The sequence below is a fragment of the Lissotriton vulgaris genome, chromosome 7 (genome assembly GCF_964263255.1).
Source record: "Lissotriton vulgaris chromosome 7, aLisVul1.2, whole genome shotgun sequence".
Taxonomy (NCBI): Eukaryota; Metazoa; Chordata; class Amphibia; order Caudata; family Salamandridae; genus Lissotriton; species Lissotriton vulgaris.
The window spans coordinates 854,560,407-854,581,315 of NC_141695.1; the positions used below are offsets into that span (position 1 = coordinate 854,560,407).

General features: G+C 46.5%; 1 protein-coding gene across 2 annotated transcripts; it reads left to right on the forward strand.

Annotated features, from left to right (window-relative positions):
* The first annotated feature begins 537 nt into the window (after positions 1 to 537).
* On the forward strand, positions 538 to 20,376 carry MED7 (mediator complex subunit 7). 2 transcript variants are annotated; one of them, XM_086931229.1, is made up of 2 exons: positions 538 to 688; positions 19,483 to 20,376. In XM_086931229.1, exons 1-2 carry the CDS (start codon positions 631 to 633, stop codon positions 20,193 to 20,195), a joined length of 771 nt encoding a protein of 256 aa, XP_086787355.1. In that variant the 5' UTR covers positions 538 to 630; the 3' UTR covers positions 20,196 to 20,376. The 2 variants fall into 2 exon arrangements, with proteins under 2 accessions (XP_086787355.1, XP_086787356.1); XM_086931230.1 differs by lacking the exon at positions 538 to 688 and adding an exon at positions 13,655 to 14,163.
* Positions 20,377 to 20,909: the final 533 nt, after the last annotated feature.

Sequence of the window (20,909 nt, forward strand, 5' to 3'; positions counted from 1 at the left end):
CAGTGGAAATATTCATGAATTGCACTGTATATATGTACACCAAAGTTATGTTTACATGTTTTAATGACAAAAGTCAAAATACATTTTTTTTAAACTGAATTAAAAAAATAATAAAGATGCAAATAATATGTATTGTTGTTGAATCCACTGACTAATGTAGCAAAAGGGATGAACCCACTGAGCTAAGTTTAGCCTCTGATTCTACGTTCAAAACATTTTTTTTCAAACCAATTGTAGATGTTGCATCTAATGGGGTGGGACAACTTTAAAGTAGCATAATGTAAGCCTCCGTGGACTGACATAGAATAAAAGATTTTCTAGCTAGCGCGTCACAAATGATCTACTCTATTAAGGACACGGAGGCAAGGATTATCCCACCCTCGAAACTGTATTTTACAATATGAGGTTGGACTTTGTTCATATTGATGAGTGTGCTGATATTATTTATGTATTTTATTAGTGGGTTTCTTCCAGTCCATTTTATTGTTGGACATACGTTCCATGAATGGTATATTATGAAGTATATTCTCTTTTCAGGAGAACAGATCAAGCCAACTTAAGGAGTCACTGGTAATTCTTGTTGGGATCGGCAGAAGAAATTCCTGTGGTTGAAAATTCAGATTGAAGTCGATGAAGGAATCGGCAGTGTTCAGCGTTCGACGGTCAAGTTTAGGGACTGTGTTGAAAGGTATTTCGCAAAGAAAGAGGAAGTTGTTTTACGTCACAAACATTATATAGTATGAAGTGTTATGTGATTGGTGCATACTATGGAGGGGGTTGTCCTTCCGGGTTAGGCTAATTTAAAGTTCTCATTGGCTGCTGTTCTGCCAGTAAAGTAAAGAGAAGCATAATCGTCGCCTCCGTGTACTTAATAGAATTGAAAATTCTTGACGTGCTAGCTAGAATTTTTTTTATTCATCTCTAACATTTCGACATGCCTGACTTATCTGCGTGCAACCTGTGTTCCACTGTATCTGGTGCCCCTTTGAATGGGCACAAGACATTTGACTGACTTTGCAGATTCCTACTGCCTTGGATTTTGGGCTGTTGAGGAGTCCCTTAGCGACCCATTTCAAGGACGGTTCCCTGGGTTTGCAACTTGTTTATAATGTGAGGGTTGAGCCATTGGCTACACAGTATATAGGCTTCACTAACACGGATGCAGTTTGCCCAGCAAATGTCTTGGCATCGGCTGTGATGGGAGATCATGTTTGTTCTTTGGAGCTCGCGGCTTGGGCAGTAGACCAATCATCGCACACGCAGTCGGACTCCTTCATGGAGTCCTTAGCCTTCGAATTGGTAATTAGCACAATGGATTACTCGAAACAGCATCATTTGACTGCTTTTCCACACTGACAATTTCTTCTATTTGTTTTCGGTGAATGCCATTTTTGTAATTATTCTTTGAGCATGTTTACCTTCAAACTACATATATTCCATTTGGTATTCTCTTTTGTGCTATTATCCTGACCAATGGAAGGGTATTTTGTATTTCATGTATGGCCCATTGTAGTTTTCCCTATGTTAGCCTAATTGTGTAGCTGTAAGCTGAATTTTCCGTTGCACACATTACTATATAAACACACTTGCCTTTGTGTTGCATTGTATTTTCACACAGACCCTGCATATGCTTTTGTGTTCTGTTCTTTTCCTGTGATTTAGTCTGCACACCACAGACAAGGTCAAACAACAATGCCTTGTTATTTTCTATGGTTAGGCACTAGCACCTAGACATAACAGGAGAATGCAGCTGTTGTTTATGAGCACACGTCTTATCATATAGATGAGCACAGAGTTCCAGAAAACACACATGGAGCGAGAATTCAGAGATAAGCGCACTGCGTCAATTGAGATGTAGCGAGTCTATCTCTGTATGCTAAGGTACGGGGCCCACCACTAATCCCAGAGATTTTTTATATATAATCACTAGCAGCCCGCCCGACGTTGTCCGGGGTAGAAAATGTATGTGTGTCACACCCACATGCTGCATTTTATGCTGTCAAATGTGTCAGCCCCCACTAATTGAGCAATGTCCTCAGTGCAGGTAGTTGAGCCCTGGCACATATAGCAATAGCTTCCAGCCGGTTTCGCAAGGTTGCAGTGGGTATCTCATTCGCAGTCAACAGAGGACCTTTAATGCAGCAAAAGCGGGAGGGCGTTACAAAGCGCAATGCACGTGGGGCCCAAATCACCTCCTCAATGCTGCTCCAGCAGCCTGCTATTAAGTCCCAGCAACTTTCTCGCCTTCACGATCCGCCCGCACTGCGAGTCAGGTATCTCGGCAATCAGGCTCACAGCGCAGTCCCCCGGAGCGCAACCGCCACCTTCAGGGCCCCCAAGCAGCCGCACACGGGCCAGATCGCGCACCCCGGACACCGGCACTCCGCGCCGCCAACTTTATAGGTGAAAGGTACTCACCAGCATCGCGCACCCCGGACACGGGCACTCCAGCAGCATCGCGCACCCCTGGGCATGTCGGACTTCGCATCATCGCGCACCCCGGACACGGGCACTCCACCAGTATAGTGCACCCCTGGGCATGTCGGACCTCGCAGGGTGTCAGTTCCGCGCTCCTGGCCGCTCCTGCCCGTGCTCCTGGCCGACCGGTTTACTTTACCAAAATGGCCGACCCGTGATGTCAGCACGCCTAAAATTCCACGTCGTTAGCGCACACGCCCACCTCAGAGATGGCGCTACTTCCAAGGGACTACTTTGGCAAAGAACGTACTTTGCCCTTCTAACGTATATTTTTTTCTAGTATATAGCCTATGTCCATCTGCTTACCCTGACAATTCGAATGATGTATTGGGTGTTTGGATTGGCGCTGTGGTTCCCGAGTTTACCCGCCTCAAAGGTTCCCAGTTCTCTCTTTATAATAGTAGTATAGATTTAGCCTTAGAAGAGGTGAAGGGAGGTTTAGACAACTCTGTCTTATAACATAACAGGGCATTTAATGGTATATTGACCATGCTAACAGTATTTTTAGAAAACATTTGTTTTCTAATTTTGCATAAATACTGCATTTTAGTGCACAATAGTTTAAATAAATATTCTAAACTTCCTTTGTGTCTCTTGTTTATTTTATTGTGGACAAGTACAAGTGAGAGAGCGAAAGGTTGTGCCCTGTAACCGCAATAACTGAGAGGGTTATGTTCTGGGGTGCAAATTCACTTTTCTCTCTGGTAAGGTTAGGATAAAAGTGAAGCACTACAGCCAGACTCTGGCTCATATTTACCGCAGTGGTATGGTAACCCATTCCCTCCATGCCAAGGTTCTATGGCCCCAAGCATAGTTCTGTTCCTGAGCAGTGTCCCTGCAACAGCCTGTTGGTTCACTAGTGGCACTTACACCAATGTGAGGTTGGGGGCAGGATTGATTCTAAGCTCATGCATAAAAACTATCACTTTTAATAAGTACTTCTGTGTGCCGCTCTATATTGTGACACATTAAAGTCAAAGCTTCCATATGTTAAAGAAATACACTTTTGGACTGTATCATATTTTATGTGATGTTTGTTGTATGTTTTACATACCAAAAATGTTCTGGGCTTGACTCGTGCGTAGGTTCTAGGGGGCAAGCTAGAGCCTTAACCCGGCTCTGGGGATCTCTATGTTCATTTGTTAGCTTGCCCAATTCTATCCCCAAAACACACTGCCCAATTTCAGTTTTAAAGACAGTGAAAAAACATTACAACGTTCCGACGCTGAGATGAAGGAAGCACTTAACAGGTGCCTTCTCCATTGCATCTTCTGCTGTGACTCGGTGGGCCAAAGGTCTAGTTGGGGAGGGACTAGCCCACCCGGCACCCCTGCTAGACCGGGGCTGCTCCCCAACATCAATTTAGCTTAGTAATAATCATTAGTAACAGGGACCTATGTTCCCAGTAGCGTGCGCGCCTGCGCGCCCACGCACCTCTTTCAGCCCTAGCGCGCAGTGTCCTATCTGAAGCGCGCACACAGCATATCACCTGAGAGAGTGGTTGTGTCGCCGGGAGTGGCAGGTAAGTTTCCTTTTAATAGCAGCCTGTCCATGCATTCAGCAACAAGAAGCTCCTGCACTTGCTGCATTTGTTTTTTTAATGGAGCACTGCAGGTGGCTGATTGTGGTCCATTGTTGGAAATATTTTTGTTAATTGCAGCGCATGACAGTGCTGCGATTAACAGGAATACTTTCACAAAGGCCAAGAAACAACTCGCAGCCGAGCTCCATAAGACATGCAGCAAGTTCAAAAGCACGACCAGTAAAACACACGCTGTGTTTGTAAACTTGCTGCATTTCATTTCTTAACACCATCATTGCTGCAGCAATTCCCCTGCTGTGCTGAAGAACTCAGAAAACAATGCAATCATGACGAGCTCAGCTCGTCATGAGCGTACGAGAGGTGTACCACATGACGAGCTGAGCTTGTCATGAGCATCGAAGGGGTTAATAGAGTGCGGCTGCGGGCTGTTTCTGGGCCTTTGTGAAAGTATTCCTGTTAATTGCAGCACTCTTATGCGCTGCAATTAACAGAAATATTTCCAACAATGGGCCACAATCAGCCACAGCTGTGGCAAAAAAACATGCATCAAGTTTAAAAGCACAATGTGTAAAACACAAATCGTGCTTTTGAACTTGCTGCATTTCTTTTAGGTATAAGTGTAAATAAATAAATAAATAAGTGGCCCTACAACAAAATTTGAACTTTAACTCTACCCTTCACCATAGCTGCCAAGGTTTTAGATTGCTATGTGTGACATTTTCATAACTTTAGTGTAAATAGGAGTGACATTTCAACAACTATATGTGACATTTTCGTGCAAGCAAAATAAAGCAATGAAAATGAGGGAAACGTAAGTATAAAAAATAACGCCCATTTGAGCAAAGAGAAACTCTAAGGTCTTAAGCACCAGGAATCAGGAGAGTGTGTTGCACATATTACAGGAAGCCAGGACGATATATTAGACTTGCCTATAATACTGCTTATCAACTCTAACGAACACGATCTCCTCAGCTGCTGCCTAATCACAATAAATTATTAGTCAGCAAAGGCCAGCTGACTCCGACTCGCTACAGCACCAGCAGACAGCACAGGTTCTTGTGCCAGCCTCAGGGGAGTGAGGCTGAGTCTGGCCCACGTAGTTGTTCTTCTAAACAAATTTAATGTAAACTGTGTGAGTTCATGGTAATAAAATCTTTTTGCTCTGCGCCGTTATTTTGTTTCAAATAATTAAAGCTGCACTCTGTGCAATGTGGCTGGTGCGGACTTGATATACAATTGGCTCACCGGTCCTTATATCATTCATGAGGAGCTGTAAATAATACAGGCACTGGCAGGCTCAAACCGAACACATTTTGCAGACAATCATTGCAGGAGAGGACTGTGCTGTTAGCTGCAGCACACTGTGCGTCTTAAGTGTGTTAACTAAGTCCAATGAAGTCTGTGTGTTTGCCTGTGCGTGTGTCCTGTCAGTGTACCCTTGGAACTTACTGGAGAAAGGCAAGGCAAGCTATGAAGCACATAATTTGGAGCATAATCACCTTTGACCCGCATCCGAATTGAACTTATTGAATTGTTTTAATATATGCCCCTGGCCAGACTTAGAGCCCGGTCGGTCCGCACAGGCAGACACACTTACTTAAATTTGCAGCGGCCGGCGGTGGCCAGGCTAGCGAGAGCCACTCCATTTTCACGTACACACCCGCCACCTCAGGCTCGCCTCTCTCAAGTGATGCCTAGTCCGGCTGGGTCGGGTCTGTGTCAGTTGCGACGCGGCCCGCAGAAGGATGGTGGCACTTACTTGGCAAGTAGTCGTAGAGAGTCCGGAGGAGTTTGGCACTCTAACAATTGCTTGACACGCGACGGCGTCTCTCTGTAAGGCAGTGACTGCAGGCTTACTTAGGCCGCAAACCACTGCGCCCTGCGGTAACTTGGGTTTGCCGGCCGGCCGCCTCAATTATAGTCAACCACCAAGCTGGCAGGCCAGTGATTCCCTGGGCTGGGCCATCCAGTGACATGCAGACTCTGTCCTGGCGGCCGCTCGCTGCTACCCAGGTGGGTCACTCACTTCTCGAGTCGGGCGCTTAGGTCTGGCGTTGTTAAATTGAGGGGGTTAAGTAAAACGGCTGAGTGATAGCGCATGGAAGCGCCGGTGCAAAGCTGCTTGTAGCAGGCAGCACGACGCTGCAAGCGCCATATTTGAATACATATGCGGAGCCGCGCAAAACACTAGGCAGTTGGCACTTTTATTTATAAACTTCCCGGACCTGCTATGGCAGCAGGATGGGACATCCCTCACGCGCGGCCTCAAGCACACAACATGATTGGCCGGCTGCTCCGCAGGGATTCAAGAAGGTGATACATTGTATCAGTGTGAGTCACCCTGCAAGCAGCCTTAATTTAGGTCAACTGCAAGCCTGTGAGAGCAGTGGCGGCACGGCGCGCTGCCACACTAAACAGTTTTAACAGCCAGCCAGCACTTCATTGTCTGCTGTGAGACACATGCATTATGCATGACAACGCATTTCAGTGCGGTGATGCGGCACACCACACTGAAATGCGTTAGTGTCACACCTGATGTGACACTTGGCAGGCCTGCTTCACTTAAACCAAACACTGCCCCTTAACTAAGCACACATAACAATATTCCTTACGCAAATGTTTAGTCTGGTACTTGTAGCATCCTGCTACTAATAATAACAGACACTCATATCTCTTTCATAGGAGCTTTTATTCAGCTGTCCTACCTCGATCCTGTCCCTACTCTAACTGTCGTGGTTCCTGTCACTGGCTCCTCCCGTTCCTGCTCCTCCCTCTTAACTCCACCCTAACCACTAGACTACACGACATCTCCCCCTTTCTTAACAAAATGAACTTAATTTCCACAGTGTTCGCAATTCTTCAATCCACCACACGGGTTGGCGGACAGCTTGTTCTTCAAGCATCAGTAGTGTCGAATCCGTGGTGGTCCTGACGTTGATCAATCTTTCCGGTGTCTTAACCAAGACATCCTTGACTACGGGAGTGCACCTTTGAGAATGCAACCCATTGTGTGTGGGCTGCTTATTATCCGGTTCCGCAGTTATCATGGTTCTTTCTTGTTGTGTGACTGCTACAGGCTCAGCTCGGCAGTGGCAGTCTGCTTTCCTTGGTGACTCTTGTTCTATTGACGGTTGATCTCCTTCGGGAGTGGACAATGTTCTGGTCTTCTTCCGAGCTCCCACCTGTAAGGTTATTTCTCTTTGTCTTGTCAGGTTGGGAGCAGCACTGTTCTTCTGTTCACCGTCAGGCATGCCAGACGTTAATGTACTATCTGAAATGGGTGTCCTGTCTTGATTCTTGGACTCGTTTGCTGCCTCTGTTTGTCTCTTCCTCTCCCACTCGTGTTTGAGACTGGCGAAACCCTTGACCATCCGGTCATGTACCTGTTTCTCTCTCATTCGGTGACAGTCTATCTCTGTCACCACTTTTGGTCCTCCTCCAGGGGTGACAGGATAATCCTTTTCCACTTGGTAGATACTGTCCCATCTCTTTGTTTTCCTTCCGTCAGTTCTATGAGTCAGCCTCGCTGACCCCATCAGGGGTGACGGTATATTACTCATGTCTTGAAATGGCGATGACTGATGTGACATGTCCGCCCTTCTGAAAAAACCCACAGCGGACCCCACCGAACTCAAAAATTACCGCCCCATCTCACTTCTTCCATTCCCGGCCAAAGTCATCGAGAAAGCTGTCAACAACCAGCTCGCCGCCTTCCTCGAAGCCAACAAATCCCTCGACCCCTCACAATCTGGTTTCCGAGCAAAACACAGCACTGAGACCGCCCTCATCGCAGCAACAGACGACATTCGAACTCTACTGGACAACGGAGACACAGTCGCCCTCATCCTCCTCGACCTCTCTGCAGCATTCGACACAGTCTGCCACAGCACCCTTTTACAACGCCTCAATAACATTGGAATCCATGGAAAAGCACTTGAATGGATCACCTCGTTCCTCACCGGAAGAACCCAGAGAGTCCGCCTTCCACCATTCAAGTCCGAGGCCTCTGAAGTCATCTGCGGCGTACCGCAAGGATCCTCACTCAGTCCCACCCTCTTCAACGTTTACATGAGCCCCCTCGCGGCCATCGCACGCCAACACAACCTCAACATCATCTCATACGCGGATGACACTCAACTGATCCTTTCCCTCACCAATGACCCCAGCACCGCCAAAACCAACCTACACGAAGGAATGAAAGAAGTTGCCGAATGGATGAAAGAAAGCCGTCTGAAACTGAACTCAGACAAAACAGAAGTCCTCATCTTAGGTACATCCCCCTCTGCATGGGACGACTCCTGGTGGCCGGAAGCCCTCGGAAAAGCACCCATCCCGACAGACCACGCACGGAACCTAGGCGTCATCCTGGATTCTTCACTTTCAATGAACAGACAAGTCAGCGCCGTATCCTCTTCCTGCTTCAACATTCTTCGCATGCTCAGAAAAACATTTCGCTGGATCCCCTCCGAAACAAGGAAAATAGTCACCCACGCACTGGTCACGAGCCGACTGGACTACGGTAACACCCTCTACGCAGGTACTACCGCAAAACTCCAGAAGAAACTCCAACGAATCCAAAACGCCTCAGCCAGACTCATATTAGACATCCCACGCAACGATCATATCTCTGGTCACCTTAAAGACCTCCACTGGCTACCCGTCAATAAGAGGATCACTTTCAGACTGCTCACCCACGCACACAAATCACTCTACGACATCGGTCCAGAATGCCTCAACTCACGACTGTCCTTCTACTCCCCCTCCCGCCAACTACGTTCTTCCAACCAAGCCCTCGCCACTGTACCGCGCATCAACAAGACCACCATGGGAGGCAGATCCTTTTCATACCTGGCTGCTAAAACATGGAACTCTCTCCCCGCTTACCTTCGCCTTACCCAGAACCACCTAGCATTCAGAAAACAACTTAAAACGTGGATATTTGACAAGTAATCCTCCTCCCCTTCCTAAGCGCCTTGAAACCCTCCAGGTATGTAGTGCGCTATACAAATTCCTTGACTTGACTTGACTTGACTTTGGTTCTGTTGTGCGTTCGGGTGATTGATGCCATGGACGTGGTCGGGACCATGATTTTGTTGACCCGAATGATCGGACAGACATGTTTTCCGACTCGGAGGAGTCGTTCGCCGATTCCTTTTGAGAACGTTCCTTTGAGGGCGTTGTGACTGATAAGTTTATTGAGTTGGTAGTCTGGGACGACATGCTCCTGGAGTCGGAGCTATCTACGGAACATTCCTTTGGGTACGTCTCTTTATGTGTCTTTTGTTTTGTTGCGATGGAGAGATTGTTTGCTAACCACACGTTTACTTCTTTAGTTTGATCTCGGAGCATTTGGTCTTTACCCTTTTCACTGGACATCACTTGTCCCTTCTCCGTTTTCCCATTGACACAACTGTCTTGAGTGCACGTGCCCCTCCCTTTTCGGTGTCTGAGTGGCTTACCACTCCTCATGTGGTTGGTTTCTTCTTCTCGCTTGTTGGGCGTGCTGACGTCTGTGCCATTGGGGTGATATGTCTCGCTGCTTGACGCTTCCTCAGACTCATCTATAGACTTTGGTGCATAGCGGGAGGATGCCCGGGGATGTTCGTGTGCCGATTTCCGGTGTTGACGGGACTGGTCCTGTCTTCTGTAGTTTGTCTTGCTTGCCCTCTTGTTGAGCAATCTGTCATCTTGTCCATGGGTGTGATCTGACCCGCTTGACACTTCATCTGCTTCATAACCATTTTCATCATTGGTTGACTGACTCCTTGAGGTTGAGTAACTCTGTGAGGTTGTATCAGTATCATCATCTGTTGACTGACTCCTTGAGGTTGAATAACTCTGTGAGGTTGTATCGGTGCCGCTTTCGCAATCCTGATTCATCCTGGTCTTTTGTGATCGTGACTTGGGGTGTTCCATGACGCTGTGTCTCTTGTTTCGTCTTGGCTCTGATTCACCCTCCTTCTTTTCAGTTTTGTTTGTTTCCTGGGCCTTGCCCCCAGACATGAGGGATGTCTATCTCCAGACATCCATGTGTCTTGCATTCGAGTGCACGTCTTTCGATAAGTCTTTTGCTTTTATCCGCACTCCAACCTCGGCCCCTCTGATGATTCTCTTTAGCGACCACTGCTCCTGAAGAATCTTGCGCTTCGTGTCTGCGCTTGAACAGCCTTCGATTATCCGGAGCCGAACTGCTTCTTCATTTGTAAATGTATTGAAGTAGCAGCGGGGTACCAGACTTAGCAACCGGGTGATGAATTTCGGCAATGGTTCTCCTGGTTCCTGCCGTGCTGTATTGAAAGCGATGCGAGCATGATCCACTTCCACCTGTGCATGGAAATGGGCATGTAGCTTCACTTGGAGTCTTTCATAGCTCTCTGTGTCCCTTTTGGGAAATGTTCTGATTAGGCGTCGGCCCTCATGACCGACCAGTTGGAGGAGTAGCATCAGACATTTTCTATCTCTTCGCTCATCAATTGCCTCAAGAAAATCGTCCAGTGATTCCAGCCACCGGTTCCATTTGAGACCCAAACTCTGACTGTCAGTCTGTTGCACTGGGGGTGGTACTTCAATGCAGGGATTGGACCGATGGGTTGCATTTACCCCCGCCATGATGGAGGAAAGGTTTCGTCTACTACCGTCGCAGGATTGTTCACTTTGCCTCCAGTCTTATTTGCTGACCTTCTTCGCCTGAGGTCCTGTGTCTAGTCGTCTCCTTCGATGTTGGGAAGGTTCGCCACTCCTGGGTGACTACTGTATCCTGTCCGCCCTTAGCGTGACTGTCTCGGTAGGCTTCAATGAGTGAGGCTTGAATTTCATGATTTCGAAATGGCCACTACTCAGCTGCTCCTTACGTGATGCGTGGCTCAGCAACTTCCCAATTCTGTTAGGGTGACCTGCTAACTGTAGGTAATTTGGGACTCTTCCGCGATGATACGTGACGCCATTGACATCTCGTTCTTGCGTTCCCTTTCGGCCTGGCACAGGTTGTCCAGTGGTGTCAATGATAAGAGAAGGCTTCCTTGACGTTCGTTCACTCGCGCTTCTGGATCCTTTGATCTCTTAGCTCTTCTTACTGTTGATCATTTATCTTCGCGTGGTGCTGAAGGTTTACTTCGGTACTTGCCTTTGCTCGTGTTTGTTGCGTTCGGGATTTGCACTCGCTCGTGTTAGTTTCATTCGAGACGTGTGTGGGCTTGGGCTTGTTTACGTCGAGTCTTGCATTTACTCTGGCTTGTTTATACTTGAAGCACGTGTTTGCTTGTGCTTGTTTTCAGTGTACCTCTTGCACTTGCCAGTGCTCGATGCTAACGGTCGCTTTTGTTCATTCCCCTTCTGGTCACTTGTATTAGTGCTTGTTCTGTTGCACTTCTTGCATTTGTCAATGCTTGTTGATTTACATATGCCAGTGTTTGTACTCTCGCGTTTACCAATGCTTGTTGTACTTTCTCTTCTTGTCTTTATCAAAGCTTGTTTTGTAGTTGCTCGTGTTTGTTTATTATGTTCTCTTGCATTTACTTGTGCTTATTTGCGTCCACTTGTTGCTTCTATTGACCTCTTGCACTTGTATGTGCTTGTTTTCTTTTATACTCCTTGCATTCGCTAATGCTTGTTTCATTACCGGTGCCAATGCTTGTTTTTAGTTTCTAATGTTTGTTTCATTAACCCCTTCGATGCTGATGACGAGCTCAGCTCGTCATCACCCACGGGTGCCGTGTGCTGACGAGCTGAGCTCGTCATGGTGCCACTAAAATGGCAATTTCCAGCACAGGGGGAGGAAAACGCCTAGCAGCCAAGTGGTTACACTGGAGATTGCCTGACTCAAAGATGGCCGCTTCACAGTTGTACAGGGATGTCCTTCCCAGTTGCCTGACTCAAAGATGGCCGCCGCTATGGGAATCTCGTTTCCCACGAGATCTCAGTCTCATTCAAGCCTCCAGACTCACGTCTCTTCACTCGACGCTCACCGGCAGCCGATTTCCAGGCAGACAGCACTTCCAGACACACCCTGGACACCAGCGTGGCAGGTAGGATCGGGGTGAGCTCCCGACCTCTGTTTCTTCAGCTGCCCCGCCACTCCTCACGCATCCGGGGTGAGCACCCGGTCCTAGCGCTCGGTCGCGCTTTTCCCGCCGGAGCAGATCCAGCATTCACTAGCTTGGGCTCCACTCACCGGGTGCAGGGGCTCACTGCTGCATGCTGAGACCTCCACCGTCTCCAGTCCAGCAACGGACACCATGGGGAAAGATCGGGGTGGGCTCCCGACGTCGCGTTCCCCTCCCTTGGACTCACGCTTCAGGGGTGAGGTTTTTGAAGTCCATTTGGCGCGCGATTGCGCTCGCTGATTCTTCCAGCGATTCACTCGCAGAGCAGCATGCTCGACGCAGCCTTCTCTGCCACGGAGCTTCAGGCAGGCAGGCAGTGCTTCTGGCAGCTCACTCCTCGCCGCAACGCTCCTTTGTATCGCGGTGGTCGCGATGGCAAACTCCTCATCATCGCCACCTGGGACAGGATCACACGGTGTCACGAGATCGGTGTGGGGTGCACGATGAGCCCGATCCCAACCTCGTCGCCAGCTGTAGCATCCTGCTACTAATAATAACAGACACTCATATCTCTTTCATAGGAGCTTTTATTCAGCTGTCCTACCTCGATCCTGTCCCTACTCTAACTGTCGTGGTTCCTGTCACTGGCTCCTCCCGTTCCTGCTCCTCCCTCTTAACTCCACCCTAACCACTAGACTACACGACATCACTTACTACTTTCAGTGTTGAAACATTCTCAGAAATGGTAATCTCAGTCCGGATACAGTCATCTATTTAATTAATGGTGCAGCAATGTAATGGATTCTGAGAAGTCAACCGTATCATTTAACAAACATTTGCAATGCAATAGGTCTCGCATTTACGCGAGTTTGAGCTATTGTTACTGTAAATGACAATGCTTTTTATTTATGTTTTGGTTTTTAAAACATAAATAGAAGGCGTTGTCATTTACAATGCCAATGGCTCAAACTTGCGTAAATGCGAGACCTATTGCATTGCAAATGCTTGTTTTTTCAGTGTTTCCCCTAGAACAAAGACCCGGTATCGGTACGTGATTGACAAGGCTTATTTACCAAGTAGCAAACCAGACACATTTGAATAAACGGCTCTTTACAATCGCAGATTTGAGAAGTGGATGGTGGATGTTCCTGAGCTCAAAAGGCATGCTGTCCCAGGACACAGCTGCCTATACAGAAAGGGAACACCCTATGTCAGTCATCATATCTTCTTTCCGAATATCTTCTAATTTTGCTTAATATTGTAACTGTAAAAAGATTTTCACTGTTTCGCTATTTTATAAAAAAAATGACTGCAATTACAAAACACAAAAAAGTCTTCTTTGGCAGTAAAAAAACGCGACGCCTGCCTAACCTTAACATGCTTCTAGTAAATCTGGACCAGGGCATCCACTTTTGGTGGTTTCAACCAATCGAGTAAAATGTACCACATATTCTATTGCAGTACTGGTGGAAATATGCGACGGTATTTGATTGGTAGCGAAATTCCTTGTCATGCCATTAGTTGGAAAACTCCAGCCAATTGTTCATCGCTTGTCAAGGGTTCAAAGCTGTATTGCAATGTAGGATTGGCTGAGGTAAGGTGAGGTTTTTTCATTGGTTGCACACTCCACGACTCTGGTGTAGATTTTAGCTGCTGCACTCGGTTGTTATGTTCTATCTGTGAGCGGATATTAAACACTTTTGTCATAGAACGCAGGCTCTTTAATTGGGTGACTGCCTCGATTTATCCTTCTCAGGTAGCGGAGACCACATGTGACAGCTGAAAGATCGGCGCTGCGGGAAGAGACTCGAAATTTGGCTTTATTAGGTTGGATTCCATCTGCGCGTTGTATTCTTTTTTTTCGACGGAAGCCATCCGGTCTACTTCTTTCGTCATGCGCTTGTCTTGAGGCGCCGCCCTCCCCTTGGCTCGCGCCGGTGGTTTAATTAACTACTCCGTGAGAGACACCTTTACTGCCGTTGCCTGAAGTTCACTGTGAATGAGCAAGGGTGAGGCCGCCGTCCAGCCCTCACCTGGACGGTTCATCTTCCCTTTCAAATAACACCCTCTTCGCGTGCTTACGGGGCCGTGCTAAGTGAGGTGAGTGCGACTTCAGTTTTTCGAGGTGACTGCTCGGGGATTGGTTTGATCGTACCATCTGCTTCCCGGGTGTGCCTATCGGCTCCTCTCCTCAGTGGGGGCAGATCTTGCTTGGGCTGTTCCAGGTCTCACCGTTCAATAGCAGTGATTGTCTGACTTTGTCCACGTTGCTCCCCTTTGAGTAAAAATAATGCACGGGACATTTCGCTCCCCCCACCAGACCGATGTAACTCGCTAAAATTCTTAATGGTGAACGTTGAATACTGTTCGTTGTAAGTTAAAATGCGTGCTTTGTCACCTATACACACGAAGTGTTCCCTCTGAAAAACATTTAACTCATTTTCGTTTATACAGCTTGCTACAAATTCAACTGTGATGTACACCCCAGTAACAAATGGTAGCAAGATGACAGGGGGTTTATATAGTGTTTTGCTAAGATCAGATAAAAAGTATTTTCATGTCCCTAACAAAGGCAGGATTCTCTCACATTTCTTATGGTGTTAATGCATGTCCTACCTGTTGTTGTTTTGTAAATCCTGTTAATTGACAAAGTGGAACGTTTTCACATTTCAGTTTATGCTTTGACCACCTAACAGAATGCAACTTTGTTTTCATTGCACTATATACGCCTGGCTTGCCATAATGTGTACAAACCTTACTAGGGAGAACGTGTCTTCTAACGCGTCATCCTGGGACAAAACAAAGTTCAGGACTACAGTTAAAAAGAGGGCTGACTGGGGCATCTCTGTTCTTTGACTAATCATTGCACACCTTGAAACAGCCTCTGTGGTAGAGGGAATCTTCTGGGAACACTGTATGGATTGGAAGCAGTAGATCTTCGATTACCCCCCACTCCCCGTCTATCTGGGGGCTGTTCCACAGTTAAAAAGACCACTCATCCAGGTTGACTAAATATTCTAAACCACAAACTGGGAAGTGACTCAGACATAGAAGCAAGGAAAGGTTCATTAGATGGCAGCAGGGGGGCTAGAGTGAATACCACCATTGCAGAATGGCTCGAATGACCCCCACCCTCCTAATCACAGAAAGACTACGGACAGATTCGTTTTTTTTAAATAAATTGCACACTTTATTCTGTTTCAGTTCATTTTGACTAAGCATGGAAAAATAACTGTTATGCTAATGAGGACAGGTCTTCAACATATCTGCCAACTAGAAGAACAATCTCACCGTACTGAGAAGTATCTACGCAGGCCCTTTTGAACCCCAGTCCCAAACCCCCTCCTTCAAGAAAAGAAAAGCTTGCTAATGCTGGTTTTCACAACCCTTAATGGGCGTCGGTAGTTCAAAGCCTTGAAAACCACTATTTACAATGGTTTTCAGCTTGTTTTCCCTGCCACTGTGTGATATTGGCTCCTCACGGGAAACCGCGTGATGTGAGCCCATATCGTGTGTCACACGGTGGCACCTTGTGAGTGGCAGATATGTTTCAAGGTGTGTGTGACTACACAGTGCTGGGAGGAACAATTGGTGGTAAACAGCTCACCTTGACGAAAGTGTGACAATATGGAGCTGTTCTCGCTCCCACGCCAGTTCACTTTTGGGTCATTTTGAAACTCTGTTCCCCACCGTGAGCAAGTGGCGCTCCATACTTGCTCTGAGAATTTCACTCAGAAGGGGTCTTCCCTCTACCCTTGGATCAAGGAGATGGGGTTAGTACCCATGGGATCTTCTTTCTTGTGACTCCTGATGAAAGCTGGGGTACTCTAGTTAGCAGGCTGAAACATGTCGACAATTATGCAGAGTGGCGGGGTAGGGGACTCATTATAGTCTGCAAATACCACCATCCACTGGTCTTCCAGTGACCTTTGTACTATGGTCAGGGAATCCAATATTAAAGTTGGTTTTGGAAATCCCATGGCTGGTTTTAAATTGTATTTCTGCACCACTCTTTGACTTGTGATCCCTTACTGTTTCTTTGTACATTTTGTATTGCCTTCCCCTTCCTTATTGCTCCACCTCCATCGTCGGTCTGTGCTGAGGTTTTAGAAGCCCTATGATGAAGCATGACACAGATTTCTGTGTGTGAGGGCAGTTTTAACACCCTGGTGTGTATCCCCACCCTTTGATCACAGCAAATTCTAGCACAATGCCTCCTTCTTTTTGTGTGTGTGCAAGCTGTTTAAAGGAGGTCGAGTGTTAACCCCTTCAATGCTGCTGACGGAACGGTTCCGTCATGCACTACGGGTGAGCTGTGCGGATGACGGAACCGTTCCGTCATGACTCCGCCCGCGCAAGGCGGAGTCAGCATGGGCGGGGAAAACCGCCCGCACGGAAGGGGTTAATTTCCTCCTACCTCTTCCCTTTTGTGTGTGTAGATATCAGTGACATACACATACATCCCCACCAACACCATTGAGTATGATATTAGAAGGGAGTTGGGTGCTCATGCCTCACTCCAGATACACTCTAGCCTTTTGTCTGGGTCCCTTTGACTGAATCAGCGAATACTTTTGACAAGCGAAGTTGGACCCCTGAAGCTGCTGCAGCTACAGGCATGATAAAGAGTGCTTCTCACTGTGGTGCTGGTGCCCTGGCCCTTGTTCATCCCTTGGCAGGCGTGTGTGCCTGACACCAGCACTCATAACTCTCTCTTTTCCCGGTATTGTCGGGGAGAGGATTGTGAGGTGCTGGAAGATATTTCCCGGAAGTGAACTGATAAGCAGTGTGGCCCCAGGAGCTGGCCATACTCAACCCCTGCGTTCACATCGTTCGCAGTCGTTCGCAAAACCGCCTGAACCAGAAGGAGTTGTCTGTAGGTCTTACCCCGGTCTTCTGCTCCACCACAATTGCAGTTTTGACCCCAATGGAAAAATAGTCTGCCCTCCATGAGTGCTGCAAATGAGCCGATGATTAGCTTCCAGGTTCATTGGCACCCACGCTGTTGTCAGTCAGCACCAAGTTTCCCTCTCTTCTCATGAGCAGGCCCTCATTCAGACTGGAGAGGATGGAAAAAAGCACCAGATATCCTCCTGTTGCAAAGCTGCAGATTACCCTGCAGCTGTGCTTCTGTTCCCTATAATGATTATGAAATCCAGGTACGTGGAGATGGACTGTGAGACATAAACATTGAACCCAAGTGTTTTTTGCACATTAGAGACAGAAGAGGCACTGCTTCCTAGGCACCGTGGCACACCGATTTCCCAAGCCCTTTAAGAGACCCATCAAACTAGAAGCCTGCTAACATAATGTCATCCAGCAGTGGGCACAGTCTTCACACTCCTTGCAATACCCGATACACCATAGACCGATTACTGCGACACTGCCAACAAGCGGTCAGTTGGTAAAACCACCACAAAAGTTGCCAGTGTTACGATAGTTTTGTCTGTTAACGGCTGCACACCTTTGACCTCAGCACCATGGGTGCCTTAATATCGATTATTGTGCTGCATCCAACAAAGAATGTATCCAGACGTTTATGTCATGAGGGTCACTCAACGGTTTGAAAGCATCTACCACTAACAAGTCACTGCACAACATGCACTTCGAGGAGATCAAGGATGACCTTGCAAGATGCCCATCGACCCTGGGTATCACTGTAATGTAATAGATCAGCAGCAAACGGTTACCCAGGTAACCATTCTAAAGTAACATGTTCACAAGGACCTTTTTCTTCAATGGCAAGATTCACAACTTCATGAATGTAATAGTGTATGGCACAGCAACATTTTGAAGTAATTAGTGAATTATCAAGCATCCGTGGGCTCACAGAAAAAAGCATTTAGATAAGATGTTCTGCACTCCCTTACCATGATTCAATTGCTTGAAAAGGTGCCACGGTTACCGCCATAACGGTCCAGCAGTGGCTCCTTGGTGATCTCGCCGCAGTTCTTAGTGGCACTAAAACTAGTAATTGTAATTTAGAGGTAGATTCTGTGGTGTGGAATGCATGGATACACCAAAGTGACCAATATGAGGCTTATGCCCACATTTTCCCCTTTGCACAGTCTTATCAATTGCCAGCCTAGAAGAACATAAGCAAAATGCAACCCACTAGCTACAACAGCAGGTATTCTATTTGATGACTACGAACCTGAAGAAGTTTGGCAGAATTACATTTTGTTAGTATTGCTTTGTTAGTACCGTACTTTGATATAGACGGCATGGCTCGTCGATTGCTATCTCACTAAATTATTTTTGTGTTTTATACACACCTGAATCACCTTGATAACTTAAATAATATGTTTGCGAGCAGAGCTCCATGCAGAATCACCAGTCTTGGAAAAACTCCTGTTGCCCTGCATTTAGTCAGTTAAAGTTTCATTTTCTTCCACCCCGTCCTTCTTCTGTTGAGATGGACACTGGTATGCTATTAGCTAAATTTCCTGTTCTTACAGAGACTATGCTTAATGTTCATTTGTTTTGCGGAGGAAGGCTAGTTCCAAGTTAGCTTGTCTCCAAAAACGGTTCCTTTCTTAAGACTCCCTCACTATCCTGATGTCTGTGTAGCTTCTTGTTCAGCACCACTCAAGATTTCCGCATTTCACCCATCACTCAGTGGGACTGGGCTGCTTTCTGGGTTCCCCAGTTACTACTGCTCGAAATGGATTTAGTTGCTCATAATTTCTCTCTACGCAGGGCAGAAGTAACAACTAGACTCCTGTAACAGCCCATAAAAATATTGAAAGTGTAGGGACGCCTACACCTTTATAAGAAGAATTGCACGTTTATCTTTAACTGTTTCACAGATTTAAATGTTCTTAGGCCCAAAATCAACCATGGAAAAATGCTTTCAATGGGTATTAAAAAAAAAATGTATTCGATGTTGTATGGTCATCTATAAATCTGGTCTTTGCTAGGTATATGTCCCTTAGAGCTAAAATGTTCCTGCGGAAAATGAACCAGATCATCATGAAATCTGGAACCAGTTTCTGCCTCCCTTCTCAGTGAACATCAGTAAAGCCTTCCATGACAGTGCCATTAAATAGAGTACATTTTTATTTTATAGCCTGTAGGTTAGCACAGGAAACTGGCGTGTTAAACCCCTGCACAAACAAACAAATATGTACGAAGATTTAAAGAGAATAGTCCCAGTCCAGCCCTGTGGCGTTCTCCGACCTAGGTGTGGGCCACTGCTCCCTAGTCGGAGAAAAAACGTACAAAAGGAAAATACATTGTTAATTCTGTCGTACTAGCGTCAGTACATTTCAGTAAATATACTGCGGATGTGCACCATATGCCAATAGTGCCTAAGTTGTAGAAGCATATTTGAATATTAAAATATGTTGTTAGTTATTTGTATCTAGGTGTATTTTTTACTGCCACCATTGAAGTATAACCTGTTGAACTGTTTTTCAGGTACGTTTTCGTCTCCCATCATGGGGGAACCGCAGCAGGTAAGCGCCCTTCCACTGCCCCCTATGCAGTACATAAAGGAATACACTGATGAGAATGTGCGCAGAGGCCTTGCCCCAAAGCCTCCTCTGCCAGTCAAGGACAGCTATATGATGTTTGGAAACCAGTTTCAATGTGATGACTTGATCATTCGCCCCTTGGAGAGTCAAGGCATTGAACGGCTCTGCCCCCTGCAGTTTGACCACAAGAAGGAGCTGAGGAAACTCAATATGTCCATCTTGGTCAACTTCCTAGACTTGCTGGACATTTTGATCAGAAGTCCTGGAACCATCCGACGTGAGGAGAAGCTGGAGGACCTGAAGCTGCTCTTTGTGCACATGCATCATCTCATCAATGAATACCGGCCCCATCAGGCCAGAGAGACCCTTCGTGTAATGATGGAGGTGCAGAAGCGCAACCGCCTAGAGACTGCAGAACGCTTTCAGAAGCATCTGGAACAAGTAGTTGAGATGATCCAGAACTGTCTAACCTCCTTGCCGGATGACCTTGCCCTTCCAGAGGGAGAGCTACACCTTAAGTCTGAGCCCATGGACGTGCAAGAGGCCAGCAGTTGTGCTGGGCAGAGTGAGCCTGCCAAAGACAGCATAATTTGCAAGAAGGAAAGCACTGTGGACAAGGATGCTTTGATGTGTGTGATTATTGATGAGATGACATAGACTTTCCTTGCTGTGTAGGATACAATTGTACAAATTGAGTTTTTTTCCAGTGTTTGAATAAAACAACCATTTTTTTGTATAGCGATAAATCCTATCTTTTATGTTTATTATAATTCATGTGTTAAACATAAGTGAATGTTGGCACTTAAAATAAAACTGCGATCTTTTTGGTGACGCAATATACATTGGTAATTTCTATGACAGAATGTCTGCTAAACACGAGTGTTTAGGGGGGCTGGAATACTGATGCTGAGTTGTTACCCATTCCTATTATCTGTGGTTGCATTGATTGCTCTAAATCGTATTATTGGAGAAAATTGTATACCACTCCTGAGAACAGAGGCATTCTTGTATAAGTGTGTATGATTTTAGATCTTTCAACTCGCAAGCTTATGCGAAAAATGCCGCCTCTTGTAGTTCGAGATTCAAGGAGCTGTACAAAAACACCAGCACTTTATTATTAGTGACGATCAAGTCTAGCACTAATTCTCTTGTACTAGTTTAGGCCATTCTTGAAACGCTAATCTGCAATTACTATTTGTAAACTTGTTGAACCTATGAGGCAAGATGTTGGGTCCTCTGATCTGCCACACCGAAGCACCTGGAATTGTGACTTTGTTTCATGATGTCTTCTATAGTTACAATCATCTGGGCTGTCGTCCTTCAAAGCTGAAAGTCAGAAATTGGCATTCTCGACAGCTGGATGACAGAAAT